This window comes from Bombus flavifrons, chromosome 2 (genome assembly GCF_040668555.2).
Source record: "Bombus flavifrons isolate JBK064 chromosome 2, iyBomFlav1_principal, whole genome shotgun sequence".
Classification (NCBI taxonomy): domain Eukaryota; kingdom Metazoa; phylum Arthropoda; class Insecta; order Hymenoptera; family Apidae; genus Bombus; species Bombus flavifrons.
This window is the reverse complement of record NC_138443.1, coordinates 6,964,236-6,991,717: the sequence shown is the minus strand read 5'-3', so window position 1 is coordinate 6,991,717 and position 27,482 is coordinate 6,964,236. Positions and strand designations below refer to the sequence as shown.

Here is a 27,482-nt window from a genome sequence, read left to right as displayed (position 1 = left end):
ACGACGTATAAGATGTCTCGTCAGTGTTCGTGATTTCCTTGAATGTGTGTGAGTATGTATGCGTGTATATTTATATGTGTGTGTGTGTTATCCTATTATTATTATACAATGTATTTTTTGTTTGGATGCTTCCAAGAAATACACGCAAGCGGATTAGATTAAACGAACTAAAACGCCCGTGTCGAACTTGAAAGCGAGGCTATACCAAGATTCACACCGCCCGTTTCTTTACACTTCTGGTTTATCACAATGATCAATAGAACGGGCTTTTCAACGTCACCGTGTCCATCTCACGTATGTCTATCATCGTTTCTATTACATGTGTAGCTTCGCGTAAACGGGCGACCACGAATCGAATAAATTCTTCCTCTCGACCGTTTCTTCGTTCTTCTTCGTTTCCGTTCGAACTTTCTTTTGCCCATCGATTGCGTCCTACGATTCTCATTCTACTTCTAATGGACTACTCGAGGGTCGCGGCGAAAGAAACATTTCCTCCGGAAGCAGCCGCGGCGGCGGCCAATAACAGCGTCGGTGGTAACGGCGGAAGCGGCGACGTTTGCTCGGTGGGAGTTGCAACGGTCGTTGGACAATTATTGGCCACACCATAGACTTTCGCGTGATTGACTTCGAAAGCCACGGTCAAGTCTGCGAGTCCAGGATCGCACAACACCGGATTATCTGCAAGCAAAAAAACATCGGAAGATCGCAAAGGGGAAACTCTTCTCTTTTTTATTCTGTGACGTGTATCAAAGGCAGATAAGCAAGAAGTTAGATAGGCGTCTGGCTGGCATGCGTGAGTGAACACACTTTCCAAGCAGTAAAAGTCGTACAACTATGACATCACGATTAGCGATGTGCTCTAGGACACGTTGTATGTGTCGAATTACACGTATAATTACATGAAAAATTCTTATAACTTAATTCTTAAATAGGTAGATTTGGTAGGTCTACAGTCTTGGAAACGCTGAAAGTCGTTGAAAGGGTGTTGTTCGATATCCTATTTTTACAACTTTTATATTTTTAATATTTCATATGGGATATCATAATAAATGAAGATTATGAAAGTTATCGAAACTTTCAAGACATTCGAGGCCTATACGATTTTCAAGAAAATCAAATATCGAATCATATTCGAAGTAATTTGAAAAACATCGAATCTCTCTTAAGTTAACACTATCACGTTCGGTGGCACCAACGTGTTGACAAGTGCAGGCCAAATGTTAGTGTCCGGTGACATCACGTTGGTGTCACGTGCAAGTCGACCCTTTACGTAAAGTTTACTACAGTTTAGTATCTTTTCACCAAAAAATGCCGGTTACTGGTTAAAGTTACTAGTAAATTTACGTGGACGGCAAAGTGTTATGATTTAAATACCCATCGCTGATCATCAGATAGTTTCTCGAAGTCTACTAAAAAACTTTTGCAGACGGATTGTTGACTAAGATATAGAAAATGTTTGCTTGCATCTCGATGACCGAGTTCGTATCGGTCGCGAAAGGCTTCGTAAACATATGATCGTGTGTCGCGAATCCGATAATAATGACAGGGGGCAACGGAATTGTCGTTAATCGGAGATTTTCATATGTAGAGGGAATAGTCGTTCAATGAAAGTGTGAACGAAAAGAGAGACCGAGAAATAACGAAGCTAACCGAGATAACAGGATTGAACGACGATAACCGTACCATGAAAACCCACATATATTTAACAATAACAACAGCCAACAATCCGTCTTCGGTATACAATAAATAATACGAGATGGCGCCACGACGGAGGTTATCACATGAAATGTAACTTATAACAAAATAATGTACAGCTCTGAAGCCGAACGGAGCCACGCTATTATCAAGTAATAATTTATTTTCTGCCGCCACCGGCCATTCTCATGACCCGTTCCCTCTTTCTGTCTCGTTTCATCTTCCATAACGCTTGGCCTCGCGACACTTAACGATGTATTTATTAATTACGCACTGGCGCCCATTCAACGCGTCTGCGTTCCACAAAGACGTTATCCTTTTGCGAGGGTGGAAAGCAAAATCGAATGACCGTTCGTATCGTACGATCGGATGACTCGTCGTTGCACGAACCAGACGATTACGCGTATTTGCGCATAACGGTTATTAATAAGAAATTCATGTTATATTACATTATATTGTTTCTTTTTTTGGTTTCGAGCTTTTAACTAGATCGCGAGTGTTTATACGAATTTGCCTATATTTTTGTAATAGCTAAATCGGGATTTGTCTCATCTTCCAGGAGATGTTATAAAATTCGTCAACTATATACGAAGACAACTGAAGAAACGAAACAAGGAATTGTTTCATCTGTTAAATATTATAACGAATATTCTACTTTAGATATCTTTTGCATATTTTATGTGCATTCTGTAAATTCCTACATCTCCAACTTTTCCACGAATACATAAAAATCTGCAGTCTAGTTATAAGTTATAACATAGTATTACATCTTGTTATAACATTTACCGGATACTATATCTTAAGCATATTATGTGCACTCTATATATTTTCATGCAATCAAATTTTCCATAAATGCATAAACATCCATAATCTTCTCATGATATGTCTATAATTTTTCGAATTTTACAGATTATACCATCTTTGTTGATCTGTCGGCGGAATTATGTATTTTGTATCTTTGCCTCAGAGATTAAAATAGAATGAAAATCTTCAACTTTGTTCAATGAGATCTTCATTTTAATCGGAACTAGAAATATGTTATTAGAGATATTTCACGAAGAATGATCATTAACAGATACATCATTTTTTTCATCAAAGTGATATCCCTAAATGGTGCGTTTATAAAATCAAAAATACCTGTGTTTATCCATTTTGCTCTTTGCGCAATCTAGAAAATTCTGGTCTTTTATCTACTGCTGTTTGCGCTTCATTAAAGAAACGGCGCACTGATCTTTCATTAAATGAAGTTTCGCCTTTAACCTTATCATCGATTGGAAATATTAGATTAAGTAGGAAATAGTTGGCGTGGTTTTGTGTTACAAATAAATTCTGATCGAAGTCATAATATTTCGCAAAGAAGAAAAAAAGTATAACAATTGCGGTGTCATTACAATCCCCATGTAATCGGCATACATTAGTTTGAGGTTTAAATTCAAATATTCATTGAATGAAAACTTTGATAATTACAATTTTCTCTTAAGTTGTCCAAACTGTTGCTGCAAATATTTTTTACAGGCAAGGACAATATACTTTCTTTACTCGTCAGAAAAACTCTTCCGCATTCTTCTTACAGTTTAAATTTCCTTGTGACTACTACTCTTTTTTATCTATGATAAATTATTTTGTAAATAAGTATTGGTTACAAATAAATCTTATTGTTAATCGAAACTAAATGTCAAATTAGATGCAACTAAAACGCTTTTATATTAACTGGATGTGTAAGATTATAGAATTTTCAATAAAAATTCACACTATTTGAATTTTTTGCTATTAATCTGCACAAATATTTTTGTACCTATTTAGTAATTTGTTCGAATTAAGCATATCGAGGGAATAGATTGAAGAAATTAGTGCAAATTTGCTCAAGCTTGAACGATGGCATAATATTCGATAACACTGATAACGGATACGTTTAATCTTACCTTGAAGATATATGCGAAGCACGTCAGGCACACCGTGAACGGTGCAACGTGTGTTAGCCACGAGTTCCGGCATCAGAGTACGTATCCGATTCGCGCTCACATCTGCCCAGCAGAGAACAGGAAATCCACGGAAGTCTCTCTCGGACAATGTTACCAGACGATTGTGCGATGCGTTTAATTCCTCCAGGGAAGGAAGCCACGTCTATAAAAGAATCATCATCGAAAGATATTGTGATGAACAAAGATTTTTCCCGAGGTATTATTACAAGATATGTTTAATTTGTTTTGAATACATATATAAAAAATTGAAGATATAAATAAATTATTATTTTTGCAAAGATTGTTTGATCGAAAGAGAAAAATCATGTTCTAAATAACATTCTTATAAAACAAAAATAAAATATATATATAATATAAAATAAAATAAAATAAAATATAACTAATCTTTATAAACGAATATTGAAGAGAAAGAATATTATACTTTTTTCATTATAACATGACAATATTGATCGAAGTGATTTTAGTGTTCGTTGTAAAAGGAAAAATTATATCGGAACTAGAGATATTTTATATCTTTAATAATAACCTTTTGAAGGTTTCTAATAAATATAGATTCAAAAATATTTGGGAAGATTTTTTTAAATAGAATTTGATATTTTCTTAATTATAGTATGATATTATTGATGGAGGTGATTTCGATAGCTTTTAATTAAAGATCATTCGCGAGTTTTATTTTACCATAAATTTTATGGAAAATACTTTCTTACGTCTTTAATGGCTCGATATTCTCGTATCTAAACGAATCAGATAGACGTAAAATCTTCACGGTAGAATGATCATTCGATTAAACACGACATACGTTTGAATAAATTTCACGCATATTATACCTCTGACGTATCTTCAAGTGTAGTAAGCTCGTTGTGAGAGAGATCGAGGACTTTGAGACCATCGAGGCCTCGTAGATCACGCTGTCCAATCGTCGGTCCTAAAGCGTTGTAACTGAGATTCAGCTTCTGTAATTCCTTCATTCCAAGGAATAACGAGCCGTCCAAGCTTCGAAGCTCGTTGTGCTGCAGTTGCATATCTTGAATATTTCCGCCCGCCGTTTCTTCCCCTTCCTCTTCTACTAAATTCTGTAAATATAAGAGGAACGAACTTCTACTAAGTTCTGTAAATATAAGAGAAACGATCTTCTTCTACTAAATTCTGTAAATATAAGAGGAACAAACTTCTCTTACATATTCAAATGATTGAGTACTTTGAAATACGACTTTAAAAATACTCATTTGAATTTAAAAATATGTATTATTTGCGATGTAATCTTATATAAGAGTACCTTTTTTATTCATTTGAGCATGACGTATTTGCATACATGATCAATGAGAACTATCAATGTAGTTATTGAATGTACACTTGAACAAATTAAAACATTTATATAAAATTATAATTTCCTTGGAAAAAATAAAATATTTAACTAGTGATTTAATGTGTAAACATCTTCATAAGCAAAAAATTAATTCTATAATCTCTATATAAAAATATACTTTAGGTTTTGCAATAGTTCATTGCGTATGTGGTAGAAGAAAATTAGTCCGGATATTAGGTGCGTACCTCTGACGGCGTTCTTCCTCTGTGGAGTCGCGCGATTCTGTTGTTCGAGAGATCGAGCAATCGTAGCTCGCGCAGGCCACGAAGTGACGCGAATGAGAACTCGCGAAGCTCGTTGTGCGTCAAGTTTAAACACTTGAGAGACCTGAGAGGGTAAAGGACACTGTTGCCCCCGTTTCCGTCGCCATTACCATTACCCGCGCTACCCAACGATTTTAGAGAATTGTGTCCGAGCTCTAGATCTTCTAACATCTCGGCTTCTAGGAAATCTTCTTCCGTTAACTAAGAACAAAGGTTTTGATGATATTTCATATTATCTGTCTATTAAAAGTTTCGTTAATTACTACATTCTCTTTGTTGGATATAATATTAATTATTTCACTGTATCAATTTAATAGACGAAACAGGTTTCTTCTAAAATAATATGGTCGGCTTTAATTTGTGAAATAACAAGTAACAGCTAAGAGTGAAACCTTTGTGGTCGATTCAAGAAGTCGATCAAATCGTCCAATTACGACTAAGACCATCGCATGCTAACCGTCCATCGTAATAAAAATTTAATCCGCGAAACGGAAGCGTACGACATAATAATCACATTAGGATGTAGTAATCGACTTAATGTACGGAACATTGAACGAACGCCTCCACGCGTTATCATACATCGTGATCATGCACTTGCACTTCATACGAGTATCTGAATGTTGTACAGGCCACCATTACGTAGATATCAGCACATCATATTTGCAGATGATATTTAATAAACTATTTTGAATCGTTTTAATAAACCGAAATAAAACTAACTATTACACGATGTTCTAGGTCGGATCAAAACGTGCATTCTTTACATTTTTAGAAGGGAGGACAATCTAAAATATTGGTAATCTTGTATATTTAATAATTTTCTTCTATTGAATAAGAAAGTTAGTTATTTGTTATTTATTATATTCGATCATCGATTACCTCTTGCAGATCGTTGTACGAAAGTTCGAGAAACTTCAATCTACGAGCCTTCTGCAGCGTGCCATCGAGACTGCGAATCTTATTGTGCTGAAGATAGAGACTTTCTAAACGATGTAAGTAGCGAAATTCTGCCGGCAAGTGAGTTAATTTATTGTCCACGGCGTAGAGCATCTTCAGGTTATGGCCAGAAGACGGTAGCTCGCCATCTAAAGACGTGAGCTCGTTGGCGTTAATTAGCAACCACTCCAACTGATTCAAATCTCTGAAACAAGATTAAGTCATGTGGATGGCGACGATGCTCTCGTTCCGATAAAATCCAAAAAGAACAAATCTTTGCTTGTTTCATCGAATGAACGAACCAAAAATTTCTTCATTTTTCTTCTATACTTCTTTTTCCTCTTTTATTTTCTCTTTCTTTTTTATGGATCCAATTTAAATTTCACAAAAGAGAAAAGAAAAGGAAAGAAACGGTTCTCGAACACGTGACTAGATCGCAAGCTTAATTGTTCTCTCCTTTGCATATAATCTGCGTGCACGTTTGCTTAATCATTCGGCCGAGTCCGAGGAGCTGCTCGTTGCATCAACGATGAATAGAGCCAATTAAGTAAGAGCCACTGTTGGAATGGTAAACAGGATGTCCGATACGTTCTAGGAGGTTCGTGAATGGACGTATATTTTCGGTAATCAAGAAAGTGTCTTACCGTAACGTTCGATTCAGGCTTTGTAACTGATTGCGGCCAACGTGTAGGTGCTTCACTAATGGTGGCAACGAGCCTGGCACCATTTCTGAAATCGCATTTCCGGCCAACAGGAGATGCTGTAATGTCGGGTTGTACTGAAAATGATAAGGTAAAATGTGCATTTTAAGAATACATGTGTTAAAACAATAGAAATTATGTAGGTTCAAGCTATATTTACATGTGCATTATCTTATATAAAATAAATTCATCATTTAGTTTAGATTAAAAAAAAAAAAAAAGAAACAAGAAAATAAAAGAGAAAGAAAAATGTAAAAGGAAGAAGGAAATAGAAATGAAACAGCGATTTAAAGAGATTGTATTCAGCAGCGTCGACAAACGTGATTAAATACGAGAACGCGCAACGTTTAATCAAGAGTGACGGCTACACGATAAGTATTCACGGATTACATACTGAAGCAACATTGTTAAACAGCAAGAATTTTTTGAATCATGCTAGACGTTCATGTTCCAATGAGAATCCGAGATGTTCGCGATCCGCGTTTACTGAAACCAATTGATCCGAATCAACAGCTGTTTACAACAGTCACGCGATAAACATTTTTCTCCGATAATTCATCACATAGACGGTATTGTTACATCAAACTTGTCCGTTTTTCCCTTGTTTACATATATACGATATAATATTGCAATATTTAATTTACTATAAAGCGTATGAGCAAGCGTCATTTCAAACGTATTTTATTTCTAGTTACTTCGGAATAGACACTTGCAATTAGTACATATTAATTCGTTTCTTAACCATGCAATTAAAACTTTACGATACGAGTCTTAACCCTGCTGTGATCTTCGAACTTAAGATTCGATCGAAAATGAATCAAAGAGCGCCGGAGGGTTAATCTCTTGTAGAGTTAGTTAATCTACTATTTAAGTATACATAACTGATTCTGTTTCATCAACGAGTATCTCGTCTAAGCAACTGAAACTGTCTCTTTAACGTGGGATATTTGCAATTATCGACCTATTTCATGAAATCGTCAAATAGAGTGAGATTCAAAAAAAGTACGTGTACAAGATTTTTGCATATTTCTATTGTTCTTTAACTCGCAAATTGTGTGATAAGTAACACGAAGCAGTGGTGAAAAAAAATATATATTCCCATAAGTAGCACGAATCGTTTGAGGAACGATTGGCGGACAATTCTCTGCACGTGGCCGGTCACGTGCGCGACAAGCGCCAGGGAAACCCCACCAAGCTCTCTACTAGCTGTCTTCCTCTCTTCGAGATGAATTGTTCGTTCATACGTCGCGCCGGCTACAAATACATCGTGAAGTCACGCGTAATATGCAAAACGTGCTTAGAATATATTGTTCCTACGGTGTGTTGATTTAATAGACATGATTGATATAGCAGTAAAAAGAAAAAGAAAACAAAGTAGTATAGAAAAATAAGCGAATGAAACTGTGAAATAGATCTTTAATAGGATGCTTTACGTATAACTTCACGTAAATAATCCACGCGCCAGTCTCAAACGATTTCCACATAATTTATTTATTCGTTTCATTGAATCACATTAGAGTACTATGTAACAGTATACGTAAAAGTTTCATTGTAAACAGGAATCGTAAGAGATGAATATGCAAAACATTGGATACTATTCGTTGCAAATAAGATCAGATTTATCCAATTCGATAAATGAAATATCTGAACAGAATTCGGTGTTAACACGGTCAACAGAGGTTACATCAAATCTTGTAAACTGTTCGTCATTTAATGATGCGTTTATGTTCTTCCTGTTTATAAACTGCTTCATACAATCGATGCTAAATACCATTGCTGATGAACCCGTTTTCTTTTTTTCGTTTACTTTTTCTTATGCACGTGGCAGTATATTTGCATAAAACACTGAGAAAATAAGAGATGCATATAAACGAAGCTTCGTGTTTACGCACTACGATCGATACGTTAGGGGATCGTATCCACGTGTTTAGTATTCTCGCGTAGATCGTTAGAAGACACTTTGCGATAAATGATTCAAACTTCTCGCGCATTCGTGAGTTGCACAAGAAATACAAGCTTCGATTCCTGAACACGTGTCTCGACATAGTATGTACATATTCACTCGCGAGGAAGAAAACTAATAAATGATGCAAACAGATTCTTATGAGTACGCATGCATACCTTAAAGTCATCCGAGTCTATACGGCTTATCCGATTTCTGCTGAGATCTAGGGTCCTCAGCAATGAGAGATGCGACAGAATATGTCTCGGTATAGATGGTACTTCGTTATCCGCGAGACTAAGATATTGCGTTCTTCCCAACCCCGCGAAAACTTCGCCGTCTACGAACCTACAAAATATGAAGTCGCTTTTTAATTCTATTATTCGAGCATAGGTCCATTACAAATTAAGATCTTTACTTTTATAATTAAGATGTTGAAGATATTTCGCGACGATAAGATATACAGATTTTTCGTGAGATGTAAATAAGAAAATTAAAAAATTTAAGAAATACACATTACTTTGGAATTAAATCGAACGAAATGAAGATTCGATCAATTTGCAGATTATTTATTTAAGAAAAAAAACATTCATCGTTTTCATTCAATAGTACAAACATTTACTTGACATGATTTATCTCAAGATAATTAAGATCGCTCGAGACGATGTTCAAATATGAAAAAGAGGTGATACATCTTGTTGTCCTCGAGAAATTTGGAATGTCATCTCACGATAGTGCGTTATCTCCGTACGAAGACGACCAAAAACCGAGTAACTTGTGGCCCTTGTAAACACATGGCTAGCAAGCGATACACAATCAATTCTCAATTATCTCAAGAGAAACGAAGTTATCGCTTATTGTCCTAGTCACGGACCAACGAAGTGGGTCTAAATCTTTCCGTGATAGTCGGGTTAAGGGCAGGAAGAATTGACTTGCGACTTATATCAAGTACAAAGTATAAAAGTTCTTATAACACGAATCGTTTCGTCATTCTTATTTCCACTAATTTCTATTATAAGTGACGTAGAACTGAAACTTACATTTTCCTCGTGTTATACAATTTTTCCACGATACGTATCATCACTTTCATGAAACTCCGATAAAATAAATTAGAATTAAAATTGTTTATAATATTAATTTCATTTTTCACTCATATTTCGAAAATATCATTTATATGATAAAAAAAAATACATCAATTCATTTAAAAACCTATTGTAGGGAAAATTTTTTCAATTAAAGCTAAAGATCGACTGTCTTTCAGTTGCCTCCATTTTATAGAAGTTCCTTTTTCTTCTTTCTCTTTTCTCATGCAACTTGTATAGTCATGTCTCTAGAGTTGCGCAAATCTTTATCGAAGTAGGCGAGTTTACAAAGAGTGGACCAATGAAATTGTTCAATTGTAAAACATAGGCGAAACACGGTCATTATCGTTTAATTATTCACATAATGTTGGCTCACAGCATTTCGTTATTTAATTATTCCGAGACGATAAGCGGAGGGCTTCTTGTTGATAACTCGTTCGAAAAGGTCGGGCACGATTAAGATTTCATTCTCGTGCCCGTAGCTCTGCCTCTTTTTCTATCTTTCGCGGGTAACGACGACGCATTCTCGATGATTGTTCGTCCGTCAAGGACTTTCGTCTTCTCTCATCTGGCAAGTATCACCGTGTATCAGGATAATCAAGGAAGACCAGTGTCCGTCCTTTGTACCCGTTCGAGAAAACAAAACGACGATATTTATCTAGAAACGAGGAAATTCTCGCGATTCTTGATACGTTTATCCTTAATCGGTAAATTTGTAATTAACGATCGATCAAGCTTCATCTACCATATTAACGCATGAATTCATATCTTTTTTTTCCCCCGATAAAGCAATTATTTTTTCAAGGATCTTCAACAAAGGCTTGAATGTTACCTTCACCTTTTATAGTCGTTTTATTATTTCGTCGTTTTGTCGATCGTAATAAAAGTTGTTGCATTCGTTCGTTACATTCGCACAATGTAGCACTTTCTAGATGTTCAAAATTTTGTCTCTCGTTCCACTATCGTCGTATTATTTAATATTCTATCTGAGCAGCCGTGTAAAAATATATAAAAGCAACTAATATCTTCCGAAGATAAATGAGGACAAAGATTATAGTAATTACTCCAGATACATTCCAGCAATGTACACGTACATTAGAATCAATGTATTATAAATTGAAGGACAGTGCTGTTACTCTATACGCTTATCTGGAAACGCATCATTTTCCACAACACACTTTGTATCCGTTTCTTTAAACGACTCAAAAAGGTTTTTACCATCGAACATTACGGTATAATTGTCAGTTTGAAAAATAATTTTATCAATTAGAATTTCTTCTTTGTTACGTATAAATGTCTTTACTGAATACTTGCAACATCAGACGATGACCTTTTTGCCAAGATATTGTTATTCGTATCGACAATGTATACGATGTATTCACACGCATGCTTTTCTACAAGTTCTGAATGACAATCATTTGTGTACAAATACTTGTCATAAATTTCTTTTCGTCTTTCCTATTACACATGCTGCTCCAAATTTCTTCTTCTACAGTCTGTTTGTATTTCATACCTTACGAAAGTTCTGACAACATTTCGTCAGTGATTGAGGAACTTTATGGTCAGACAAGCGAAGTATAGTCAGACAACGCATAGTTAAACATGGATGTGTAAAGCCTACATTATAATAACGATTCAAATCTTCTTATTAATTAATTTCGTTAAATAAAGCTTTCTTCTCAAAAATCAGTAATAATTAAATATTATAATACTTTGAATATATGTCATTCTGTCAACTGAAACATCCACTGTGAATTTTTAGAAAAATCGATTTTTCACGGAAGAAATATTCCAACAAAAACCAAACTGCGCAGATAAATAAATTGGTTTAAATAATGTCCAGAAGAAATAGTGGAAGAATTCAGAAACTCGATCGTAGCTCGATCACTGTACCCGCGTAGTTAAAGTAAACGTGGCTGATATCACTTATCCACAAGTCATTATCGTCGTCACACGATTTTCTTCATCAACATTTCGTGAAAGCCCGTGGAATTTTCATGAGATAATGGAGGAAAATTTCTTGAAACCGGAAACTCGATCCCGAGTTCATTTTTATCACAAACATCGGTACTTTGTTTCAAACTGATCAAACCAAGCTATACTTGCTTCTGAAAGAAAAAACCCTAAAATCCTGCACGGATAAAAGAAACACAAACACACGATTCCTGACCTAACTAATAGACCAAGAAAAGATAATCGAATAATTATGAATAATTAAAAAGAGACACATTACACGCACGATATTTATATACACATCAAGATAACGATTTCTTTGCAAAGAAAGAAGAAATTAAACTAAACAGCTACGATATGAAACAATCCCGATTTTATGCACGTAAACTTACACACTCACCCTAGACGATCGTGATTCAGCTCGAGCTTCGTAATGGACATCCGCAGCTCTTTGAAATCATGCCGCGATATATCCCTGAGATTTGAATGAGAAACACGCAAAGTAATCTGTTGCTCGGTGGTGAATTTGCCCCTTAATGCCCCTGCCACTTGTTCGAAAGAGTCCATCCGTTCGCATACGACCTCGATCCGTTCCCCGTGTCCATGGTGACCGGCATTGTTACCGGTCGTAGCAGCAGTCGCGGCGGCTACAGCAGCGACAGCAGCCTGCGCCGGGTTGATAACGGTGCTGGAGAACGCTTCCTGTCGGCAGGTGCATGGGCTTATCTCGCGGCGAACAGCGCAATGAAGGCTCGAGCTAGCCGCCAACCCTAAAAGCGTGTAAAGCAGCCCCGACATGGTTGTTTGAACGTTAAAACGCTTCCGTGCTGATCACCATCCAAACGGGCCAGTAGAAAGGTCCGTGCTCGTCGACAGAGGTGATCTTCCCCGGTCCGGACGGACCATGCGTATCCCCTGGATACCAATCACCTTCCACTGCTTCTCGGTTCACCGTTCCCTCTCTGTCTTTGTCACTACTCTCTATGTCTGACACTTGCACCGATTTCTATTACTATCGAATAATAGAATACGCGAGTCACAGGACACAAGTAATTTTACAATCACTTGGTAATAAAAGGGTTATCCACTTGAAGTAGAAGCAAAGAGTACGTTTGTAAGAGGATTAAAAAGTTGTTTCAACCATAAACCTCGACTCGGTGGTGATTCGAATTTAAATGGAATTAAAAAAAAAACATGGATAACTTATCTAGAATAGCAAGTGAGAAAAAACGTACGAAGCAGATCTCATCGAGTTCCGAATGATAACGTTTAAGGGTTGAAAGTTTATCTTTCCGATAGGTGTTATTGAGTGGCTCGCGAACGACACTCGGTCACTCTGTTCGCCGACACTAACTCTAGACTGACACTGGCCGGATACGACTGACAGCTACGTATTATCTACACTGTTCCGATCCACACCCCGACGGGGTATATATATTCACTGCTGAAACGCGGGTGAAAGCTGACTGCTGTGTATCTATCTCCGTTTTTTCTCTCTTTCTTTTTCTCGTTCGTGCCGGACACGAAGGAGGCTTATCGTCGCCAATGGGCCCTCCTCTTGGCGCCACGAACGCGGCAACGGCATTAAGCCGCGGCGCGCCGCGCGAGACTTACTTATAGTCACAACGTCGTGCCGTGGCGCGGCGCGGCGCCGCGCCTCCGGGAGGGACTCCGACTCCTCTCAGGACTCGTACATTATGTGTGTACACCGACTCGAGTCTCTCCTCTTTTGCCCCTTCTCTCGCTTTCCATCCGTTTCTATCTTTTTATCGGCAATCGTCAATCTATTTGTCGCTTGTGTGTGTTCGCACGGATCAGCAACCGGAAGTTCCGCACGTGAAACAACCATGCGTGCTCCCTTAATTTCGTCGTGCGGCTTCTATCGAGCACGAGTCTCGAGGGTACACAAGATCCTCGCAATAAGTTTTCTCGTTCGTGATACATTTTTTAACGATTCTAATAATCGGATGCTTCCTATAACCCGTTCTATGATTCACGAATATCTCGATATCGTTCTCTTCTCTGGACGATTCACTGAAAGTAATTCGTCGATATATAAGTAGCAACAGTAAAGCCTCTCGAAAGTGTCACAGCAAAGCGGAAATCAGGGAGAAAAATTGGTGCGGCACGATCAAGATTTTCTTCGACAATGGCACCAGCGTGACTAGCGTGAACGTTTTCACGCGAGAAGGCAAGAAGTCCCGTCAATCTCTCGATGCTTGCGCACTGCATATGCGAAGGCGGTGTTTGCATCGATAAGGATAGCATTGCTCAACTTTTGACCTTTGCTTAGCCGTCCGCAGGCTGAAAGAAAATACCAGATAATTCGCTCATAGATCCCTCTCTTTCTTTTATTCTTACTCTCCTTGTCTTCTGCTTGTTTATCTCTTTTCCTCTCTCTCTTTTCCTTGTCATCTTTCTTCCTCTGTTGTAGCAGCTAGTAGACGACACGTACGACCGACACTCGGACTTCATAAACGGTTGATACCTTGAAAGCAAAGTCACATCATACTGTATCTTGATGATTATTTAACAATCGAGTCAAATATATGGTACATGTTAAACGATGTAAACGTGCTATCGCAACACGAATTTTATACATATATTCGAGTTTCCTTTTGCACTTCTTTTGGTCCATGACCGGACCGACCGTTCTCTCATCCATGCAGACGCTCGGACACATTTTTAATCCCGGCTACTGCCTCGCGCGCGATAACATTAATTCCAGGTGCTTATTACGTTCTGTGTGCCTATGCAAATTTATACATACCGTAACGCGTACTTATTAAAATTGCATGTAAGCGAGGGGGGTTAATTGCGACGCATTATGTGCGAGTTATGCCACTCCTCTCTTATTATTGCATATCTTCATCTTTTTATTTTCTCTCTTTCTTCTTTTACCTGTGATACTGTCAACGCGGTAAGATCGCACCCTTTCCTTCGAATCACGCTTTGGAGATCGTGGCTAAGCGCCATAGGTATCTCAGGAGAGAGGGAGAATGGATTTTGAGGTAGGTGAACTGCCAAGAACGCTCTTGGAATGTTGGTTCGATGAAACTTGTAGATCTTTACCGTTCTTTTTCTTTATGCTTCTTCTCATTCTTATTATTACCGTCCTATTGTCGCGTTGAAGCTTGATATATGAAAATCGTGGGACGACATAGCTGAAATCTTCGTGCTACTCATTTTAGTTGTCACAACGTATTTCGAGGTAGATGAATTAATAAGAATGTTCTTGGAACGTTGATTCGGTGAAACTTACATTTTTTATTATCATCCTATACGTATATTGCCTCTGCGCGTCAAACATTCACGAACAAAACATCAAAAAACGCATCTAGAATACACATTTAATAAAGTCAGTGATACTCGTCATTTTTTACCATTGTTAACATTGTTGTATCTCTTATCGTGTTTGGTGACAAGGTAGACTTCGAGCTGATCAAAAACCATTAAAAAGCTTCGCCTGATTCTTCTTATAGATTCTTCTTATCGTTCGCGTTGTCACGATGAATTTCGAAGTGGTTAGGAACGCTGCTGGAATGTTAATCCGTTGAAATTCTCGATCCTCTCTTCGTCGTTTTCGTCATTCTCCGTTATCGTTTTCACTGTCAAGCTACAGATCTTTGTAAACGTAGACACGGCAAGAAATCGATACAGCTAACAATATATATATCAACTTGGTACACGCCTCTCACCTTTTACACGATGTTTAACGCGGTTCACGGTCCTGCCACTGGTTCCTGCAATAGCATCTCAGGTACAATAACCATTACTAATTCGTGCGATAACGTTCGATTCTTTTATCGTCTCTCGAAGCTCCTTATCCGCTGCGCTGTAAAATTACGCAATACTTTAATTGATGTTTTAATTTGTCATCAACTTATTCATTTTTATGCCATTAAATCAACAATTTTTACTAAACGGGAAAAATTCCTCAATTCGTGATTCACTTCGCTTATTGATTAGTAATTAATATTGATTACAAGCGATCTTTCAACGCTCTCTTTCGTTCATTGTAAACTGATACAGATTAATTACCGACCTCGACGGTCGTCTCTCCGTGGATCATTGAAGCGACAGTAAATACAATCTCACGATCCGCGCGGCTCGCGTTTTCACCGACCGGTTTCTATGAATTCCATTGACACGATGCATCATCGCGCTTTTCCTCGATGAGAGAAGAAAGGAACTTCTGGGCACGACTCTGTGTCCCCGCTTCGTATCATTAATGTCCCATGAATATCTGTCGAAGAAGCTTTTTTAAATGGAACTCGCCTTGACCACAAAGATAAACGAGAAAATACTTGAAGAAGTGGAAAAAGTTGCGCATAAAATATACAAGGAATAAGCGAGGCAGTTCGCGTTTTATTGTTTAATATACTCTACCGTAACTCCGTCTTCGGAGTCGATCAACGTGCGTCATCGGGTTTCAAGGATGAAACGATATCACGATTGATAATCACCCGAGACAATAAGTTTCGATAGCTGGACACGGATGTAGTCTCCTCTGGAGAACCACTTTGTTCCGAAACACGATTGGCGACCGATGTACACCAGTAGAAACCGGTCATCTTACCACGTACCGGTGGCGTGCAAACGGGACGAGGACAAATCGGTGTCCCGCCTCTCTACGGATGGCAAATTTGGGATCCGTGACCGCTCTTAATATCGCGAAGGGTTCCCGGGACGGGGTAGAGGGTTGGTGAGGAGGAGGTGGAGATGATGGAGGTAGGGGAAGGCGAGGGAGAACAAGGCACGAGCTGCGGAGGGACTTAACTCGATGTGTTAGTTAACGAATGCGAGAATGCGGCCTGGCGCCAACACACACAGTACACACGGTTCAACGTGTCACGCACTGCTCGCTACCGGCCTCGGTATTGGTTTATCTCTCGTACCAGCTTCCCTGGATCTCTCCCTGTTGCATAGCTTCAAGACACGCACGCGAACTCCTCGTTTTCTTGTCGTGAAAGAGGAACGACTGGAAGGAAGAAAGAGGATGAGAAAGGAGGCAGTAGCCAGTAGCAGTTTAGAGGATATAAAAGCATTAAGGTAGCGCGAGATAGTCAATGCTAAGTTGGTATTTTGAATTCTTTGTAGGATTCGTTTCAAACCAGTATCTATGTGGAGCATGCCAGTTCTATCTGCGTATACGTGTCCAGATACGTGTATAGATGATGATACGTGTGTATGTGTGCATGTATATACTCTTGACTTGATGAATCGCCGTAACTATTAATCAAACAGATATGTACTCTAATATCGCTCGTGTCGAGTGCTAGCGAAATCGGTACATATCGAAGAGCAACAACATGATTTGAATGACAATCTTGGTACTTGATGAGTTTCAAGTATTAGTCCTAAAGATCAGTTCGTTTTATTTCGATTTTATATATCATAAGAACTCTTGTTTTGTTGACAATACCCTCTTCTTCTGTATTCTTCGTTTCCTTCCTGTATTACCTCTCACTTGGGCAATGTTCCTTTTCGTTTCTTCGTCGCCTCTCGTTTCATTCTATCATTATTATTAGCAGTAAAGGAAACGGAGCCGGGTTAAGTTATGCTAAGAACGGCGAAGCTCACACTAGTAAAGCAAGTTAAGTATGTACTAACGGGCAAGACCGCGAGGCATGTTAAATCGAGATAGCTACATCATTACGAAGCTGCAACTTTGGCTGGCGCCTGTTTATTTCTTGTTCCATAGGGCCAACATATAACCCTTACTTTTTCTGTCACTGCATTGATGCAGCGGTCTTCATTCTCGATCCAAGAAATGCATTAACCAAATACATTAAGCTCATATTGCTATAATTAAATGCACTACCTACATAATCAGGTGACATGAACCATACGTTATTATTTAGAAATATTCTATCAACACATTCGCCACCGCTAATTTTATGGAAATAACAAAATAGAAAATCGCAAGTTTCTGCGATTAAGACAAACAAGTATAAGAAATTTTCTTCTCTATAGAATCACCGATGATTGGTCGATCTAAGCATATTTTAGTCATAAAAGATATAATATTAAAACCATTTGTGCGTTAATCCCTAGTAGCCAAATCTTACCATAATCACATATAGATCACAAAAGCGTCGGATCGAAGATATCAAGCTTATCAAATTGAGGATTGAAAATTACGATAGTTCGTGTAAATATTCGATTTTTGAGGAATGTTGAGAGCCTCTGGCTATGTGTGTTTATGATGGGATTTAAAGGAGCATCTCTCTTTCCTTCCTCCAACACGGGAACGGGTGAATCTCTTGGTTTTTCACTTCTATTAGTCTTATTGTGCCTTTTTCTGCTCGGACGTTGGGGCGCCGGGACCCGCTACGGTATGAGACGGGACGCGCCGTCACTTCCTGCATACAAAACTGAAGCACCATTAACATTCTTCTGTGGTGCACGATCGACCGTATTATCTTCCACCGATATAAGTATGTACACGTGTATACGCATACAAAGAAACGCGCGTACTCGCATACTCGCGTGGCTCAGTCGATGCCCTAATCTGAATAATGCGATCGGCTTGCCATGAGTCTTCTCTGCTTCTCTTTTTCATCTTCGTGTCGGATCACGCGAAGTCCATGGCGAGGCGATGCCTCGCTTTCGATATGTATCCGTTGGTAACGCTCGAATTATTTTCATCTGACTGCGACAAGATACAGAAGATCGGTGTTACTGGTTACAGATCAATACAGATGTTTCGAATGTTCGATATTCTTCGACCTCGCATCTCAAAGCGACACCTTAAGGTACAAACACGATCGAAAGTAAATGAATTCGTAACATGCATTTGGAAGATTTTGTAAGACATAAATGATTACTGCGACAATGCCATTCTTTTTTCTTTCAACTTCCTCTCTATGTTTCGAGCTGGTAGAAATAAAATGTTTAGATTCAAATATTTTTCTTCTGTATTTGTAGTGTAATGTGTGAATATCAATCGAATCATGTAAGCATCTATAAAAGAAAGCCGTCGGGGGTAATTTCATTTATCGACAAGATTATTATTTTTAAAAAGAAAATACCAAATGTACAATGCAGATAACTTACACGCAAGATATTTTGTATAAACACCTTGTTTAGACAATATAGTATTAATTTAATATATAGTACCAAAACTTTTATTAACACATATGTATTTTTTTGTCATTATTCTTCACTAACGAGTTATTTTATGATTAAAGTTGGTGTTAAATTATGATACGTTAATTCAAATCGATGAGACCAGTGATTGATTCGTATTTTGTCGTTTATTTACCTTGCTGGTGTCATCTAGCAGATATCGGGGGAATATCAAGATAGGTAGGTACTGCAGAAATATGATTTTTATCAATTCTGGATCGTGTTCTATCTAGGGAATAATTGAACCAATGTATTGGCAACGCTTGTGGGGTCGCCGTTACAGCGAATTCTGGGTAAAATAACGTGTATCGTGTCATATCGTTACTGTAAAATTTCATCGGTGGGTTCATTAAAAAAAACCATTATACGATAAGAACAGAGTTTTAGAATCTATTTATGTAACTTCTTTATATCTTCGAGTCGATTTGTATTAGGATTAACTATTTTTTCGTACTTTAGATATCGAATATTTCTCCTCGGTAGTAATCAAGTGTCGTTTACAGTCTTGATCTGCGTGCCTGCGTGAGTGTAGAAGTCGATTCTATATTACGCACCTTCGTCCTAATACTATTGTTCATTTTCTCGAATTTCAGTTCTACTGTAGCTGTTAAAGCAGTCTGACAATGATTGACCTTACGGTAAAGACTTTGGATTCACAAAATCATACTTTCTCCTTGGAAGACGATGTAAGTAATTTTTTTGCCATTTTCATATAAAGAATTTCTATTCTCTATGTTTATAATTAACATTATTGTTGATTATAATGCTTTTAATAGCATGCTTCATGATTATTTATGTACTTACTCATATTTCTATTTTTATATTATTCTATACTATACGTTAGGAATAATTATTATAGATGTGAATTTTTTTCATTTAGAATATTCACTAGTCATTGTTATTTTATAGCGACATTATTTTGAGGTTATTTCTGTAAATATTTTTATGATTTATAATCTTCTAATTTTTATACCAAATTTTTGATATCTTCGGTATTTATTATTAGATTTAAGAACATTGTTGTATAATGAATATAAATATAATACTACATAAAATTATAATATCTTTTTTATATATCTCATATTCCTAATGTAAATAATATTGTACTATTGGTAGAAATAATTGAAAATATCAACCATGATGTAACAATACTGATGAATGTGAAATATTAATATGAAATATACTTTAATGTTTTTGTATAATTATATCAAGACAGTATTTCTTAATAGATTTGGAACTGTCACTATAAACTGTTGTTATATGTTATTAAAGTAAAAGTTGCAAAAGACTAAAAGAGAAAAAATGACTTAGATTTTTTATATAGCAAATTACAGTTCGAGGTTTCAAAGAATATATAGCAGAAACAGTGGCAGTACCAGCAGATTCACAAAGACTTATTTATTGCGGTAGAGTCCTTCAAGATGAGAAAAAATTAAATGATTATGGTAAAGAAGTTTGTATTACATTTACAAATATAAAGTAAAGGACATTATTGATTTAAATTATTTTACAATTTAGATGTTAATGGAAAAGTTATACATTTGGTACAACGTGCACCACCTCAACCTGGTCAACGTGGAAATGACGGAGGCCAAAGTCAAGGTCAGAATCATGGATCACAAATGTGGCAAAATCCACAAAGAACACATTACCGACTCACTCGTGCTCAAATGCATGGTAATGCTATGTATTTGGGTGCAATGTCAGTACCAGCTGAAATTGTGGAAGGACATGGTATTAGATCTAATATATGTCTGATATAATATATAATTTCAAAATTTTCGGATCTTTTCATTATTTTACTTATATTTTTTCTACAGAGATTTTTTCTTAGAGTTTTTTTATTTCATTTAAAAGGGTTGCCAGTACCTCAATTCAGCAACAGCTTATCTAATGGTCGATTAATTGCTGCAAGACACATGCTTGAACGCGCAAATCGTCTTATGGATCGACTCGAGAGCCCCTCTAATTCCGCAAATCTCTCTGCATCTGAAAATAATCGACCACCATTTAGTCAACTCATGCAGGAGTCAGAGTTGGATGCGGAACAGTAGTAAGTAAAAGAAAAAAGAAATTTAGTAATTACTGTGGAAAGTAGTAAAATAAATTGATAAATTATTTAGCCTTTTCAGTAATAATGAAAATGCAACAAATGGTGGCGCCCGGTTGGCAGAGGCTGCTGCAGCTGCTATAGCAGCTGCCTTATCTGCAGTTGGTGCAAACAACGTTACATTACTTAGAGGTTTGTATATAAAGCGTATTAAGAATAAAAAGATTGAGTATAAATTATTACATATAACTGATAACTATGAACATAGGAAACAATGATGAAAATGCTGAATCAAGACCAGCAAATGAAACTAATGAGGAAAATCAAGCAGATACACAACATCTACAACAATCACAATCTGAACAACAAGGTTCTACATCAAATAATGACGACCAATCCAATCGACGACCATCACCACAGTAGGGATCCTGTATAGTTATATATGTATAATATGATGTTCTATTACATAATTCATAAATCTATTATTTTTAGACTTCCACGACCTCCACAATTGGCAGAATTATTGGACCTATTAATTGATACACAATCTCGTTTACGACCGCATACAGAACGTTATTGTAAACTTATGCGTGATGATCCTTCATTACATCCAGGTGTAAGTAAATAATGTTCATAAATATGGATATGAGTAATTTGAAATGAAAAAATCATTTATGTTTAGGAAAGACGCATTGAAGAAACTCAAACATTTGTGAATGGTGTAAGTGAATGCTTGCATTATATGTCGCATGCCTGTCATGCTTTAAGCGACATAATTGTTGATATGAGTCAACAACCGCCCAGGAACTTGCGATGTAGACCAATTATTATTCAACATTCAGCTATTTTGCAGCCCGGTATACCAATCCAGGTAGAGGTGAGGATGAATAACAATAGTATTTAAATTTTGTTCCAGGTGTAATAAAATTATTTTATATCATGTTTCTACCAGGCACACATTAGTTTACACGGTCGTAATGCAAATAATAATAATGGTAATGAAGAAAATGGGGAATCTGCAAGTACACCTACGCAAGCAGAAACAAATGAAGCTAATACTGATGATGCCAATCAACGACAAGAATCAGAATCTAGTACTCAACAACAAGCTGAACAACAACAACCACAATTAGATTCAACACAATCTCCGTTTGGTAGGTATAAGTTCTTTTGCGTCTAAAAAAGTAAATTATTTAGATAAAACAATTAGAATTATGTTATAGGAACAGTGTTTAACTTACCAAATAATGTTGAAGTATTAATGGAAGTTAGTCCTGAAAGTAACATAGATGCTCCACCTGGAAGTGAACAGCCTCAAGCTGGTGAAAATAATAATAATAGCAACAACAATAATAATAATGGTGGTATGGCCTACTAATAGTTTTAATACTATGATTCAAGCTCAATTGTCATTTATATTCGTTTATTATTTTACAATTTATAGGGAGAATGGATGGTAGCACTGGTGGATATTGGGGCTCAGCTCCTCCGCCTGATTTCATACGAAATTTGATGCAAGCTGTTGCTGGTCATATGGTACAAGGTGGTCCAGCTAACACAAGAATTATAACCCGAAATCCTCTAACAGCAAGCCAATTAACTTCCGCGTCACTTGATAGTGGGAACACAAATGCTGGGCAAAGTACGCAGGCACGGTATGTTAATCATTACTTTTACATAATACGAATAATTTATACACCTATGTTTCTAATGTGAATTTAATATTCCTTACATATTATTATAGAAGCAATGTTGGTACTCATCCTACCACAGCAACACAAACTAGAAGTACGTCGCGTCCACACGTATTCCATCAACAGACTCATCCTTTAGGTGTTGGAATGAGTATAGGGCAAGCATTTGATTTTGATCCATTCCTTTCTTGTAATTCGCATCATATTCGTCGCACCTCGACTACAACTCCTAGTGTTGCTTCATCTACGTCGCAGGCAACACGAACTCAAACTACGCCTGAAACACCATCCCAGGCGCAAACAGGTATATAATTTAAGTAAATATTAAATAATTGTTATTTGTTAACTATTACCCTATAAAATCATTTTGTTATATTACAGCGACAACTTCAAGTGCTACTAGCAATACCAGCTCTACAAATACTACAGCATCAACGACGTCACAAACAAGTGCGATCTACGATCCGTTAATGTACTTACAACAACAAATTTTAGGAGGTAGGGTTGGTCAACCACAGGCTAATATCAGTGTCAATATTAACAGTAAGTATTCGTTAAACTGTTTTTGACACGTTTTAAATTAAAATCTGCATCATTTTTGCTGTTAGATTCTAACTCACCCGAAGGTCTGGGGAGTATGGTGCAGATACGTACTGGTGGAAATATTCGCGTAGGAATTATTGGAAATAGGTATGCATATTATTTGCAGAATACTTGAGACATTTATTCGTTAAGTAAAATATAAATTCTTATCATTTTTCACTATTAGTACTGGTAATGCTACTGGGGGTGATCTAACTCTTGCGGACTTGTTAGAACGTAGAGGTATCCAAATGAGTCTTTTCACGTCTCAAGACTCAGAAACTGCAGAAAATTTCCTCGTGAATTTATCTGTCCTAGTGGTAAGAAACATTTTTATGAAATTTATATATGATGGTAAGTGAAATTTATGTGTATATATTTATATATATATATATATGTGCGTATATATTAATTTTTTAGGTACAGAATATGACATTAGAAGGTTTAATAAGATTACGAATTGGTCAGTCAGAACCAATTTCTCATCTTAGAAGACCATTACAAGAATTCCTCCAGTACTCTTTCCCAAACGTTGCACCGGAAACACTTCAGGAGCAAGCTACTGAACGATTGTTATCACAGTTAAGACCACATTTCCAGTCTTTATTAAACGCAGAAGAAGAAGCAGCTAGTACTAGAAACGGTCAACAAGTAGACATTTGTGCTACTGTTGAAGCACTACTTCGCCGTCATATTAAAGATATATTAGAACATCTATTTAATAATGGTATGTGACATTGTGTAAAATGTATTCTGTAAAATATTTAATTTTAAATCTCAATTATAAGACAATATAAGTTTGTTTTTCCTAGATATTGATGATACTAGATTCGGGCAAGAAATTTTCAATATTGTAAATAATATGGGTAAGCAATTATGTGCTGTACTTCGATACTCTATTCGTGGCGGACAGGGAGGATTAGAAGTAATTGCATCACGTTTTGTGGTATGTTACATGTCTCATTGAATCCATTATAATTTGCATATTTTTCATACTTTAATAATTGATGATCTTCGATTTTTCAAATAGACTGAAATGTTAGGGAGTATTCATCCTACAGTACGTCGGTGGGTGCTGAATGCATTTATTGCTCAGTTCCGTACTTATTCTTTACGAGTTACACAACCTCCAGATTCAGAAATTGTCCCGCTTTTAATATACAAAAATGCACCTTCCGAAGCAACATCGGTTCCTTCAGCCCCAGCGCATCAACCTTCGCAAACACAATCGGAAACAGAGGCGAGTTACACATACATACATACTTCTGCAGTTTTAATGTGGAAATGAAATAAGTCTAACAATTAGATATGATTCCAGCCCATGGAAACAGAAACTGTACAAGAAAGAACAACATTTGAAGCATCTTCTCTACCAGAAGATAGAGAAGAAATTCCAGAAACGTTCCCAGGTCATGAAGCATTACCTTCAGTATGTATACATCTATCTATGTATATGAATTTGTATTGTAAACAATGTTATAAAAAATTGTCCATTTTAGGATTGGGTACCAATAATTGCTCGAGATGGTCTACGACAACGACGCCAACTACAAATGCAAGGAATAACAAACGGGGGTGTAGCAACACTTAGTGATGCTTATTTAGGTACACTACCTACTAAACGGCGTAAGCTTATTGAACAGCAAAAGCCACGATTATTAGTTAGTCCTACTCCCAATCATTCAGCGATAGCGGCGTCTATGGAACGTTTAGTGAGAGAAGGTGTAACTCGAGCAGGCGTTGAAGAAGTTGAAGGTGCTGCAATTGCTGTAGCTGTAGATCCTGGAGTTAGACGTGCGTTTGGTCAAGCAATTAGAGACTGCTTGAATCCGCATAGATTGGGAACACCAGATTTTCCGGATCCTCTGCGTTTTCCTAATGCGACAAAATATTTTGCTGATCAAGATAGACCGCCAAAATAATGATTACAAGGAGAAAGCAGTTCGTAATGGCTTAGAGTATTTATAAAGGAGAAACCAGGTAGTGTCTAAAAAAAAATTGAGAAATTGCGATGACCAAGGAATACAAAGATATATTCTTAACATGTAATCACAAATATTATTAACTCTTATGATTGTATGTGTCAGTTTAACGCAGTGCGATGATTTTTATAAATACCAAATGTTTTCAAATATCACACTATACACAATTTGTTTAACCGATATAGCTGGTAATTTTACAAAAAGTACCATTGACTTTTCGATACATAAATATGTTAAACAATTAACACTATACGTTTATTATTAACGCTATATTAAAAATTGCAGAAATCTGGCTACACTTGCTCTCTCATTGTACTCTAAGCATCGAGTGACCCCAATCTGACACTATAATTAAAATACTTCTTTCATATTAAACTGCGTTTTCTGTAGAATTATTGTTATGCAAATGAAATGTATTATTCTTAATCGAACGACACCTGTGTAGGTATTATACAGATGGTAATATGTATTATCTTGCGACCTATGCATATTGTGCGCTATTTAAGTGTTGTCGATATTAAAATATCCTTTTAATAACGATGATACTACCGATCAATATTAATTGTACTATCCTGTAGTTCCATATTTGATTTGTGAAGAAAAGGAATAACTACAGAGTTACTCGTAGTGGTGGCTGAGAAAAAAAGAAAGTTGATTAGACACAATTTAGTACGTTTCATTATAATCAGAATTATCTAAGGCTATAGTTTGTACCACATAAGCTTTGTTGAATAATACGTTATAAACAACTAAGTAACATGTCTCTTTGTAATTTATGTAGATAATTAATTTTGGTTGTGAAGCGTCACACTGAATGATTCAGAAGCAGAATTTTTATACAAATGAAGGAATCGTATTTTATGTACAATTTTGGCAACCTATATAAGGAATGATTTTAATCATATTTAACTTGCAACCGAATTTCATCAGTTTTAATCATGGAAAAGAATCTAATAGCCTAATGAAAAGAAAGGATAATTCCAAATTATACGTTCGTATTAATGTTAAGGGATATCGTATGAATATTTGATAGATCGTATATAATGTTAATAAAGTAATTGAAGTAATTTCATGTGAATGTGATTTTAAATTTGAAAGTCTGTATTGTTTAATTAATATTAAAAATATCAAAATAGGAATAGAAATAAAATATGTATCCATATGTTTTTATTTTGCTAGAATTACTGCATATTTATATAAAAAATAGGTAAGATTTTATGTATACGAAGTAATCAATTGTAGAGCCTCAGAGCTTGTTCTGCGTAATTAAAATTTTTGACATTACATGATAAATATTAATTATCAAATTGGCAGTTTCATCTACTGTAATATCTCTACATTAACAATTATGATTCATCCAACTGTAATTTTTTTCAACAACTTCGAAGTCCCTACTGTACCTGCTCGTACATGTTTTCCGGATTACTTTGCCCATTCTCCTTCTGAATATTTACGACACGATTAGTCCGTGATTTCGCGATTTACGAGTCAGCCATAAGTGTAGGCACTTCATCCGACCGTATGTAGAAACATGGACAATGTATTTTTACGATTAGCGGGGCGCGGGAAGTACCGTAATGTGTTGATTTGTTGAAACATACTTGAGAATACTACTTGTCGGCCAATAAACAACCGCAATTGGTTTCATGGAAACGGATTTGTTAATATACGTCATAACGCTATCTCGGTAAAGTCGCAAGGATTGCAACTACGTAGTTTTTACTATGCAATAACTAATAACAAAACGATTTGAAATATCTATATTTTGCCGCATCTATCGTTTACAGGACTGATCAGGATTTCACAGATGAACATATCGTTGATGTGTACAGAGCAAATATTTAACAACACTATCGCGTTATGTAAAACGGCGCGAAAACGTTTTTCAAACAAATCGACTATAAACCGGATTGTGTGCACACAATAAGACAATATCGATCGCTAATCGTCGGGATTTCGAGGCATGAAAGCTGATCGAATCGGATCCGATCGGTTTTGGCCGACCACTCGAAAGGTTGAAAGTATTATGCCCAACTTTATCGGAGATTTAAAACGTTTATCGTCGAAACAACGCGTTAGATTGTTTTGCGATGTTAATTGTTTATTCGCGATAACCAGACCAA

At 36.6% G+C, this 27,482-nt stretch overlaps 2 protein-coding genes across 8 annotated transcripts; one reads left to right on the top strand and one right to left on the bottom strand.

Moving 5' to 3' along the window:
- Window positions 1-395: 395 nt before the first annotated feature.
- Window positions 396-14,126, bottom strand: ltl (leucine-rich repeat-containing larval translucida). The gene is made up of 8 exons (XM_069132135.1): window positions 12,321-14,126; window positions 9,065-9,233; window positions 6,887-7,020; window positions 6,186-6,447; window positions 5,229-5,507; window positions 4,505-4,750; window positions 3,618-3,819; window positions 396-678 (listed from the first exon to the last, which is right to left on the bottom strand). The coding sequence occupies exons 1-8, from the start codon at window positions 12,716-12,718 to the stop codon at window positions 461-463; spliced, it is 1,908 nt and encodes a 635-aa protein (XP_068988236.1). The 5' UTR covers window positions 12,719-14,126; the 3' UTR covers window positions 396-460.
- Window positions 14,127-19,279: 5,153 nt separating this feature from the next.
- On the top strand, window positions 19,280-26,525 carry LOC138189870 (large proline-rich protein BAG6). Of its 7 annotated transcripts, none has more exons than XM_069132127.1 (21): window positions 19,280-19,391; window positions 19,645-19,737; window positions 20,376-20,496; window positions 20,570-20,785; window positions 20,909-21,104; window positions 21,184-21,293; window positions 21,370-21,520; window positions 21,594-21,717; window positions 21,784-21,978; window positions 22,054-22,255; window positions 22,325-22,465; window positions 22,546-22,756; window positions 22,846-23,099; window positions 23,177-23,338; window positions 23,404-23,485; window positions 23,565-23,697; window positions 23,798-24,104; window positions 24,190-24,323; window positions 24,408-24,617; window positions 24,696-24,806; window positions 24,877-26,525. In XM_069132127.1, the coding sequence occupies exons 2-21, from the start codon at window positions 19,675-19,677 to the stop codon at window positions 25,297-25,299; spliced, it is 3,546 nt and encodes a 1,181-aa protein (XP_068988228.1). In that variant the 5' UTR covers window positions 19,280-19,391; window positions 19,645-19,674; the 3' UTR covers window positions 25,300-26,525. The 7 variants fall into 7 exon arrangements, with proteins under 7 accessions (XP_068988228.1, XP_068988226.1, XP_068988229.1 ...); XM_069132125.1 differs by having other exon boundaries at window positions 21,175-21,293; window positions 21,784-21,972; XM_069132128.1 differs by having other exon boundaries at window positions 21,175-21,293; window positions 22,331-22,462.
- The last annotated feature ends 957 nt before the right edge of the window (window positions 26,526-27,482 follow it).